General features: G+C 35.5%; 1 protein-coding gene across 2 annotated transcripts; it reads left to right on the forward strand.

The window, feature by feature from the left end:
- Positions 1 to 5,700: 5,700 nt before the first annotated feature.
- On the forward strand, positions 5,701 to 11,406 carry LOC137746773 (polyprotein of EF-Ts, chloroplastic). Of its 2 annotated transcripts, none has more exons than XM_068486779.2 (5): positions 5,701 to 5,898; positions 6,748 to 8,596; positions 8,840 to 9,094; positions 9,589 to 10,300; positions 10,484 to 11,406. In XM_068486779.2, the coding sequence occupies exons 2-5, from the start codon at positions 6,808 to 6,810 to the stop codon at positions 11,121 to 11,123; spliced, it is 3,396 nt and encodes a 1,131-aa protein (XP_068342880.2). In that variant the 5' UTR covers positions 5,701 to 5,898; positions 6,748 to 6,807; the 3' UTR covers positions 11,124 to 11,406. The 2 variants fall into 2 exon arrangements, with proteins under 2 accessions (XP_068342880.2, XP_068342881.2); XM_068486780.2 differs by having other exon boundaries at positions 8,909 to 9,094.
- Positions 11,407 to 11,474: the final 68 nt, after the last annotated feature.

Genomic DNA, 11,474 nt, shown 5'->3' on the forward strand with positions numbered 1-11,474 from the left:
TAACTCTTTAAATTATATTCGTTAACCGATGCTTGAAGCTACCAACTGTGTAAAATGAAGCAGGATTAGTTTTCTTCCAAATCTCTCTTTCTTCGAATCTCTTCTTATTTGAACAGTTATAATTAAGTTACGTTAATATTATTATAATATTAATTTGAAGATGAGGAGATTTGGAGGTGAGAAAATCATTTTCGGTACAAAATGCATCTCTAATTAGAAACATTATTATAATAAACACATGAGCAGCACTAAGTAGACTGCCTGTAATGTACATGATGACATTCAACTGCTTGAGTAAATTATACATGTCGTGAATCATATGATTAAAAACAATTATATCTACAATGGTCACATAATTTAATTGGGTAATACTAGGGAGATCAAATTTGAAAATTAAATTTGTAAACTAAATGATGTGTCACCAATAAGAATAAACATGTTTATCAACGTGTAAATAATAAACCAATCATCAACTTCTATGTACTTTAATTTTTTTAAATTTTATCTACAAATTTAATCTCCTTAATATTACACAATTTAATTTATTTGGTATGTTCCTATATCAATTTGAAGATGGTGTGATTTCCGAGGGCCCTATTAATACTGTGCCATGTGTAACGTTGTCATCGGGCACTGACGTCCACAATTCTTACTTACCAATAATGTTAACATATATTTAGTAAACATACATATAATATTACATATTTCCCTTGACAATTTGACAAGAAATTCTTATTCAATATTCACAAAGAAAAACGTACAAGAAACTAGATTTTAGATTATGTAAACATACCATTCGTGTCATATGCAAATTGTGTATGTAATGTACCTTATAAAATTATGGCTTATTAATTTTGAAGTGTTTTTGTATGAGGCGTTTCATTCAAGCACATTTTCCATGATTATGTTCAATGATAGAATATTTAATATTGTTTGATGCACACCAATTGCTTATTTAAATAGTTACGTGATTTTTTAAACTAAAATATATTTTTCTTATTTAATCGATCTAAAGAAAAGAAAAAAAAATCAATTAGTCACGTGAAGTCACTTTTAGAATTTGTCTGCAACACTCAAAAAGAAGAAGGAAAAAAAAACCCTAAATTTTTTTTCAAAGTGCTTTTAACCTAATTTGGGTTAGAAAACCCAAAAAGAAAAGGCATAAACAACTTTTTACCAGGAGAATAAAAGGATTTTAATAGTAGTAAGGGTAGTGGAAAAATGGGGGAATATATATGTTAATTGGATTCGATTTGATGAGTGATGGAGTTAGTACAGTAATATAATAGTAAGAAAAAAAGAAAAAGAAAGACAAAGGGAAGTGGAGAGGGATGCAGGGAATATATGATATCTACTGTAGATTTGTAGGCACATGCAAACTTACATAGTGGATTACTCCGGACGATTTGCAAAGCAAAAGAAAAAGAAAGAAAAGGAGAGGTGAAACGATCTTTGGAAAACCCAGTGTTTGTTTTGCGTATGAAAAATGCTAATGTGACTCTTTTAAAAGAGCATTTTTTTATAAATTTTTTGCTACTTTATATTTGTAGCACATTGTATTATGATGTTGGTACGAAAAATAATGTTAAACTGTGAAATATTAGAGAATTTATAGAGAATCATATTATAAGAAAATCTCATTAGCATTTCTCTTTGTATCTTCAGGGATCGAAAATTGAAAACCTAATTCTACGAGAGATTTTTCGTGTACTTAAAATAATAAATAAACGATTGAATTGATATATTTTATTTTTAAAGTAAAATCAAGTTACAATACGTTGTAAAATCTAGCCAAGTCAACCATCCACCATTTCTATATCCATTCAATTCAGCCTTAATCCCATAGGATTTCCCAGAATTAAATAGTATTCCAATACAGCACATGGGGAGTTGCACCATAACTTCTCAACTGGTTAAGGATGTTAGGAAGGATAATTAAGAAAATTAAGTACGTTAATCAATTTAAATTTGTAAAACATGTGATGTTTTATTAATAAAAAAATAAATATATTAATTAAAATTTAATTATTAATAACACATCATAGAATTTATAAATTTAGTTTAATAAATAACATCTTTAGCATTACTCGAGAAAAGCAAGTGACGAGGGATTATGGGTCGGGTTGGTGCGCGTACGTGTGTATGTGTGGGATTGATAATATTCTGTACAAAATTAAACTCTCCGTCTCCCCATAAACTTTTGTTGGATCAGTTAAAAATTGAAAAGAATCATCGATGATCTTGATAAAAGTTTGATCCAATGTCACACTAGCTTTGTTGCTACTACTCTCATGCCATACTTAATCTTTTATAAGTATTTATCCGTTGACCATAGAAACGATCTTCAAAGCAAAATAACAACTCTTGTAAAATATTAATATATGAAATCACTTTTTATTTTCTGAAAAGAACATATGATCTTATCAATAGAATTTAGTTGTGTTCCATTTGTTTTTTTTTTTTTTTTCTCTACCAAAAAAAGGATTAGCTGATGGTTTTATCTCGATAATATACGTTTTTACATACCGAAAAAACTTATAGAGACATTTTAATCTCCTCTTGATGAGTGATGACTAGTTGTGTTCCTTTTTTATTGGGTTTATCTGCTACTTCTCGTGCTTATCACCCATGTAGACCTTTTTTTTTTTTTTTTTTTTTTCAAGTCCTTTTGGTTTGGAGAGACTTAGATCTGGTTTGGTACTGAGATGATTCTGAAAAAAACTGGGAGCTATTTTTGTGTTTGGTAAACATTCAGCTTCAACTTTTTTCACAGTTTTGGGTGAAAAAAAGCCAAAAACAAGAAGCTGCAAAACCCAGCTTTGAAAAATCAGTTTTTTTTCACATCTGTTTTACATAAAAGTTTACCAAACACTATAATACTATTTTTTTTTTCAAAAGCACTTTTACAAAAAAGTTTACCAAACATTCTGCTGCTTTATTTCACAGCCGCTTATTCTCACAACACAGCAGAATCAGTTTTTTTTCAAAGCACAGCAATACCAAATCAGCCCTTATATATTCCCTTTGAAATTTGTACATTTTCTTGTTTTTTTTTTTTTTTTGGAAGCATTTTATTGTTATTATAATAAACTGCTATTGTTTCACTGCAAAGAAAAAACGGAAAGTAAACAAAACCCTAATCATACTTCTAAATAAATTAAAGATGAATAGGCCCAAGATATTGCATGTATGGATCGAAAATTACTTATATATGCCATTGTAACAACTTATGGTTTTGGTTGATTATGCAGGGGGTGTGCTTTTATATATTGCTTTGATTTGCTGGTGACCCTATTTTTATATTGAGATGCATGATTGAGTAGTTAAACAAAACCCTATTTTTATATATGCTAGTAATAATTTTGTAGCCAAATGGTGAGCTAATTGGATTATAAAATACCCCATGAATCAATGTTTAAACCTGGGTCGGAGATCCTCTTATATTTTTTATGCAATACAAAAGTGCAAGAAGGGTCTAAAGGACTTGTATAAGGGGCACAGCCGGAATGTGGGGACCTTGGAAACTACAAAGCTCCTAACCCACATGTGGAGATGCTAGAGAATTCAACACTTGGCCTCTCACCTCATTTTAGATATGAAAAAACTTTTTAATGTGCCGGAAATACAGTTTAGTACATCGAGTATCATAATACACTTGGTTAGAAATTTTTAAAAATAAAAAAAAAATCAACCAATTGTATTATGATATTTAGTATACCCGACCGTGTTCCCGATACATTAAAGAATCTCTCTTAAATATGCAAGTCTTGGAAATGAAGCATAATATTAATGCAGTTGTCCTCATTGTCTCCTCCTTAATCACAAAACCAACATACTCAGTGCTCTTATGATCTATCTTCGATATCATTTCTGAATTATGATCTTGTTTTCATTTAATAATAGATAATTGTGATTACCCTAATCTTCAATAATTTAAATTATAATAATTCACTATACAATATGATCATTGTTTGGTGTGCTTTGATTGTGTTTATATTTGGAGCGGATTTCTCATTATAATTGGAATTCTTTCCCTTCCTGTATCTTCCAATCTGATTTGGGATTAAACGTCTTCAAGTTCGAAACAATCAATCTATATAATCGCTCAAAACATGCAACAAATATTCTCCCATGTCACAAAAAGTTACTATAATACATTCATGAAAACTCGAACTTAAACTCGAATATAAACCGGATCCAACCTATCATACATTTCAAATTTATTGAGCCTAGCATTAAGCTTCCGTATGAAAACTCGAATATAAACCCAATTCAACCTAATTATATTTCTCAAATGATTTGATTTTAAGGAAAACTAATGAAAAGAGCTTGAAAACTTTGAGTTTTAATGATAATGACAAAATAAAGGGTAAAGTGAATAGTACCATGATTGACTTTTTAGGGTAAAAATGTGGTTTTTCGTTAAAGTGAACAATACCGTAGGTTTTTTGTTAAAACTCCCTTGATTTTAAACGTGTTCAAGTTAAAAACAATCAACTTATGCTCAAAAAATGCACTAATGTTTTCTCGTATGGTGAAAAATTATTACATGATACTGAAATTACAAATTAAGTTGAAACTCGAATCTAAACCCGATCCAACCCAATGATAGACAAGGAAACTATTAGCATATGAATATAGACAAGCCTAAACCCCATAATATAGTGCCATATATATCTTTTCTTTACACGTGTTGGAAACTTTTTTAAATTGGCATATGACATTGAGAATATCTTGACTATAAAGTTTTTTGCTTAACAAATTCAAACTATACTAGTGATGATGTCATCTTCATGTTTAAATTATATAACTATATAACTATATATATATATATATATATAGTTATATATATGGGTGTGTGTGTATATTTATATCTCACCCATGCTTATGTTTGTTAATTAGCTACTCTGGTGTTGATGAATCTATTGAATTTGCTTTTTCTACCCAACAATGCCTTTTTTTTTTTCTTTTTTTTTTTCTTTTTTTGTAAAGTTCACAACTTTATACTTTGCTTGCATGCATGCATGTGGTCACATTTCAATTTAATAAACGTTATACTTATTGGTCTAGTTGTTTATCATGTAACTTTGTTTCTCTCTGTTGATTTTCTGAGTGTTGAAAAGGTTTCGCATGATGCAGTTTAAGAAGTTCAATGCTTACATACCACAATGAAATAACTGGTTTTAAACTTGGGCTGATATTGCATATTATGTTAGAATGGGCAATTGGTTAGGATTATGGGAGAGTTTAAAGTGCAAGTAGCACTATTGGTTTGGATTTTACTTTGTACTGTGTTTGTTTTACTTTGGGCCTTTGTACTTCTGCAAAAAATCTGTTAATATTCTCATTAAATTGTCACGTGACGACATTTTTAGGGGTATTTTTTGTTAAACCAACCCTTCACTTATTGAGGATATTTACATATTTTTTTACTGAAGGGCCAAAATGAATTTACGATGAGCAAACTCAGGAACCACTTTTATCGATTTTCATTATCAGAGATCAAAATGAATAGTTATGCTAATGTCAGAAGCTGTTTTACCTAAAAACCAAAACAAACAAAAAAATTGTTCAACAAATTTTACCCTTCCGATGTGATCATAAAATGGACCAGCTAGCTTTAGCATGTATGGCCTAAATAGGCTTTGACCCTTTTGAGTCCATCCCATTAGTGAGTTTCGGCTCCGGCTTAAACGGCCCAACGCAGCAGATTGAAACCGGACCGGGCAGAGACTGCCTAATCTTTGAGCAACGCATACAGACGCCGTGCCACCACAAAAAAGATAAGGATTTAAAGCCCCACCTTTCAGTAGGCTCATGTCATTCGCCAGCAGCATATAGATTGAATAAGCTTCAGACTTGGGAACTCCAATTTGCCCAATTTTTTTTTTTTCGAAGGTACAAAATTCAGCTCCATTTACTAAATGGGTGTTTTAAATTCTCCTCCTTTCTGTGTTTCGATGAGTTTTCAGTAATGGGTTTTTGATTTTGTGTTGATTTTTTTGTTAGTTTTGATGGTTTTGCCTTTGGATATTGTAATTTCTCTGTTTTTTTTCCTCACTTTTTTGCTGGTTGTGTTCTGTTTGTAAATACTGGATTCTTGTAATGTTTGCTTGGTGTTCTTGTTTTACTTCAAGGTGTCATTGAAATGGAAGAGAAAGTTTGGTTCTTGTTTTTCAGTGATAGCGTGCGGTAGTTATGAATGGACCCGGCAAACAGGATTGGGGGATTGGGATGATTGTTTGTCTGTTCAGTGTTTCGGTTTGATATGGATATAAATTAGTTCGAAATACGAGTGTTGATTTTGTTCAATAGTCAAATTTTTCGTTGCTCCACTGAACGTAATTAGGTAATCTACACGATAATTTTGGTGGAAGCTATCAAGTCTATATGTTTTAGCACTTGTAATGTGCTTTTGACGGAACTGTGGAAGGATGTATTCTCATGGCTTGGGATGTTAGCAATTGTATATGTACTTTCGGTGGAAACATGAGAGGATGTATTCTCGTGGTTTCGGCTGCGTTAGCACTTGTAATGTATGTTTTGAAACAACATTCTCTGTACATGGAATTTTATGACTCAGGTGAACCAGGTGCATTTGAATTGATATGTTATCTCTATCTTTATGCTCATAATGACACAACTTGCTCGATATCAGTATCATTTTGCGTTATTCCTAACAGTTTGTTTTCATCGTACTTTGGATGAATCCTTTCGTTTCGTTTATCATTTTGATATGCTGTGCAGGTGTGCAAGGAATGAAAGTCTTATGCTAGCAGGACTCAACTTCTACTTTTTCAAGTCAATATGACGCCTGTAATTCCGTATTCTATAAGCAATGTCTCGCATATACCTGGAACTGCCTTTACTGCAAGAAAGAACAATTGTTTAACAAAATTCAGTTTTTCGAGGAAATCTGCAAGACATACTCTATCCCCACAGAGTTTTCTTTTACCTTTTTCGACCTCTATCAAATCTTTTCCATTGTACCACAGCAGGTGCCCCGTGCATCATAAATGTAGAATCCCTGTATCTGCTACAGGAACTGATGTAGCGGTTGAGGAAGCAGACTCACCAGTTGAAGATGCAGCTTCTGGTGAAGCCAAATCCCCTGAGGATAGTCCCAGCCCATCTCAAGATGCTCAACCAAAGCGTACAAAACCTGTTAGGAAAAGTGAGATGCCGCCTGTGAAGAATGAGGAGCTGGTTGTGGGTGCAACTTTTACCGGGAAAGTAAGATCAATCCAGCCATTTGGTGCTTTTATTGATTTTGGAGCTTTCACAGATGGACTCGTACATGTTTCACAATTGAGTGATAGTTACGTCAAGGACGTTGGAAGCATCGTTTCTGTTGGGCAAGAGGTGAAGGTGACATTAGTTGAAGCCAATCCGGAGACTGGGCGAATCTCTCTCACTATGCGTCAACGTGACGATGGCAGTAAGCCGCAGCAAAGGAAAGATGCTTCTGCTGGTAGTGATAGGGGTGGACCTGGTAGAAGGAGTGGCCCAAAGAAAGGCGATAGGAAAAATGAGGTGAGAAAAACTACGAAGTTTGAAAAGGGGCAGGACCTAGTGGGCACTGTAAAGAATTTCGGCAGGGCTGGTGCTTTTATATCTCTTCCTGAGGGGGAGGAAGGATTCCTCCCTACATCAGAGGAACCTGACGATGGATTTGCAAACGTCATGGGAGAGACCTCCCTGCAGCTTGGCCAAGAAATAAACGTCCGTGTCCTGCGTACTACAAGAGGACAAGTAACCTTGACAATGAAGAAAGAAGAAGATATTCTAAAGTCGGACTCGCAGGTCAGTCAGGGAGTAATCCACACTGCAACGAACCCATTCGTTCTGGCGTTCCGCCAAAACAAGGATATTGCTTCTTTTTTGGATGAAAGAGAGAAAATAGAAAAAGCAGCTAAAGCAATTCCAAGCAGTGAGTCAGGTATTCCTGAAGTGTTGGATGAAAAAGCAAGCAGCGAGCAGGGAACTCTTGGTGTCCCTGCAGCGGTAGATGAAACTGTTGAAAATGGTGGTGCTTCTTCAGAGGACCAGGAAAGCCCAGTTTCTAGTACAATTGAAACACTAGAAACTACAGAACAAACCATAGAAAAAGAAAAGGTGAGTTCTGATATCTTGGCGCCTGAAGGGAGTACATCTACCACGGATGGAGTGGAAAACGCAAGCGCAGATTTGTCTAGTGAAATAGCTAATCACACGTCGGCTTCAGAAATTCCAACAGGCGAAGAGGTTATAGAGCCTCAAGTGGATGATACCATAGCAAAAGGTGAACTGCAACCACCTACTTCAGAGAGCGAAATTCCTTCTGCTGCACTAGAAACTACAGAACAAACCATAGAAAAAGAAGAGGTGAGTTCTGATATCTTGGCTCCTGAAGGGAGTATATCTACCACGGATGGAGTGGAAAATGCAAGTGCGGATTTGTCTGGTGAAATAGCTAATCACACATCGGCTTCAGAAATTCCAACAGGCGGAGAGGTTATAGAGGCTCAAGTAGATGATACCATAGCAAAAGTTGAACTGCAACCACCTACTTCAGAGAGCGAAATTCCTTCTGCTGCACTAACTGAAGAACCAAAAGGTTCATAACTAAGTTTTTTTATTTAAGTTTAGTATTTACATTCATTCAATTGAATTCCAAAATTTTGCTCCAAGTCTGAGATGGTAACAACAAACATAAGATGCCTATAATGTGCAAAATAATATGCTATTTTGTGACCAAATACGCTCAAACTTTGCATAATTTAACATTTAGACGTTGAAACACTCATGCTATAGAGACATATTGGTTTTTTTACAACAAAATTAAAATTTAAAAACACAGATGGAACAAAAAGTGATAGAACTTCTGATCCTTCTGAAGAATTAGCTGATGATGACATCGTTTTGACAGAAAGTGAAGCCACCAAAGTAGTAGAAGACCTAGCTGACAACATTACATCTGCTGCTGAGAGTGAATTGCCGTCTATCACACAAGTGGAAGATGACAAAGTGGACAGTTCTCCCGAGAAGAATGGCAGTGTTTCTAATTCAAATGGACAATCTGACAATCCTTCCCCGAAGGAAAGTAAACCTGAAGGTTGTTTTGTCTTGCTCATTTTAATGCAATTCATAAAGTTCTACAGTAAACCAAGTAAACCAACGATTAGTAAAGGCCTGAAAACTGATGGCATGTGGTTCATGGAATATCATGTACAAGGAGATCCGAACACTTTTTGCTTTCAAGATGAAAATTAAACCATTGAAAACTATGAGGATCTGGACTAAATTCTAAGAAGAATATGTGTAGGATAGGGTAAAGGAATGAATGGTTATATTGATTTGTTGGGTTGAATAATATTTTATATATATATATATATATATATATTTATGTATATTGTTTTACCGTGCAACACCATGTTCCATCTGATGCTGAATAATGTTGGTAGTGGGTGAGTGAGGATGAATAAAATCCTCTTAAATATGTTGAAGGATTCTGTTAAGTCATTGATTTTCCATTTCACATTGCAATTGCGGTCTTCTATTACAAGATCTATCTGCCTGTAATTGTATGTTTTTATATGTGGATTACAGCTACTATATCACCAGCCCTTGTAAAGCAGCTGCGTGAAGAAACAGGAGCTGGAATGATGGATTGCAAAAATGCTTTGTCAGAGACTGGCGGGGACATTGTTAAAGCTACGGAGTTCCTCAGAAAGAAAGGTTTAGCAAGTGCAGAAAAGAAAGCCAGCAGAGCCACTGCTGAAGGAAGAATAGGTTCATACATTCACGATAGCAGAATAGGTATCTTGCTAGAGGTAAACTGTGAGACAGATTTTGTTTCTCGGGGTGACATTTTCAAGGAGCTGGTTGATGATTTAGCCATGCAAGTGGCTGCATGCCCTCAAGTACAGTACCTTGCTACAGAAGATGTTCCTGAAGAGTTTGTGACCAAGGAAAGAGCAATTGAGATGCAGAAAGAAGATCTTTTGTCAAAGCCAGAGCAGATTAGATCAAAGATTGTTGACGGGAGGATAAGGAAGAGGCTTGAGGAGCTGGCATTGCTTGAGCAGCCTTTCATTAAGAATGATAAGGTGGTGGTGAAGGACTTGGTCAAACAAACCATTTCAACTATTGGAGAAAACATAAAAGTGAAGAGGTTTGTGCGCTACAATCTTGGAGAGGGCTTGGAGAAGAAGAGTCAGGATTTTGCTGCTGAAGTGGCTGCCCAAACTGCGGCAAAACCAGTGGCCACGGAAGTAAAAGAGCAGCCTGCTGTAGTGGAAGTCAAAGAAACTGTTGAGAAGTAAGCAACTGCTTTCCATCTGTCATGTCTTGCTTTTATATTAGAGTCTCTAATACGGGGTCATTAATATAATAAATTGAATTTTTATTATGTTACTGTGGTAAAAACGAGAGTTCCAACACATGCCAGTATGGATGTATATTTTGTGTATGTCGCTGATGTGTATTTAACAACATATTGCAGGGCACCAACTGTAGCCGTCTCTGCTGCGTTGGTTAAACAACTACGTGATGAAACTGGAGCAGGGATGATGGACTGCAAGAAAGCTCTCTCCGAAACTGGAGGGGACCTTGAGAAGGCACAAGAGTACCTGAGGAAGAAGGGTCTTTCTTCTGCTGAAAAGAAATCCAGCAGGCTTGCTGCTGAAGGCAGGATTGGATCCTACATTCATGACGCCCGCATTGGAGTTCTGATTGAAGTAAACTGCGAGACTGACTTTGTTGGTCGAAGTGAAAATTTCAAGGGGTTGGTTGATGATCTAGCAATGCAAGTCGTGGCCTGCCCGCAGGTGCAATATGTATCCATCGAAGACATTCCAGAGAGCATGGTGAACAAGGAAAAAGAGCTTGAGAGGCAGAGGGAGGACCTTCTTTCAAAACCCGAGAACATTAGAGAGAGAATCGTGGAGGGGAGGATCTCAAAGAGGCTTGGGGAGCTGGCTCTTTTAGAGCAAGCTTTCATTAAAGATGACAGTATTTTGGTGAAGGACCTAGTAAAGCAGACTGTTGCTGCTCTCGGTGAGAACATAAAAGTACGCAGGTTTGTTCGGTTCACTCTTGGGGAGGCAGTTGAGACGGTTGAGGACACAGAAGCTGAAGCATGAAGAAAAGATAAAAACTTCGAGTTAGAATGGAGCCGAAGAAAGGATAGAAAGGTTGGCAAAACTAATTTTAGACGGAAAGAGAGTTTTGTTTTGGTTTTAGTCTCCATCTGCAGCTTAGGGCTGATCGATGTGTTGCACGGTCGGAAAGAGACTTTTTTTGTTGTACCAGTGATGGAAATACAGTTCTGTTGAGGCATTTTGAAACAAAAAACTGTATAATCTTTACATGAGACTCAAATCTCTTTATAAAATGCAAGGAGCTTGTAGCTGAGTTATTCGATAAGAATTTCACCTCCTGCGCTCGGGGTTTTGAGTTCGAGTCTCCATCTCCAATATCGTTTAAATCAGAAT

Source organism: Pyrus communis, chromosome 2, assembly GCF_041283825.1.
Source record: "Pyrus communis isolate YQ-2024b chromosome 2, ASM4128382v1, whole genome shotgun sequence".
Taxonomy (NCBI): domain Eukaryota; kingdom Viridiplantae; phylum Streptophyta; class Magnoliopsida; order Rosales; family Rosaceae; genus Pyrus; species Pyrus communis.

What these genes read in the sequence shown, in the direction of transcription:
- LOC137746773 (XM_068486779.2), top strand. Translation starts at nt 6,808, where the DNA reads ATGACGCCTGTAATTCCGTATTCTATAAGCAATGTCTCGCATATACCT. An exon ending in GAAGGAAAGTAAACCTGAAG is followed by an intron (nt 9,095 to 9,588) that starts GTTGTTTTGTCT and finishes TGTGGATTACAG; the next exon opens with CTACTATATCACCAGCCCTT. An exon ending in GTCAAAGAAACTGTTGAGAA is followed by an intron (nt 10,301 to 10,483) that starts GTAAGCAACTGC and finishes AACATATTGCAG; the next exon opens with GGCACCAACTGTAGCCGTCT.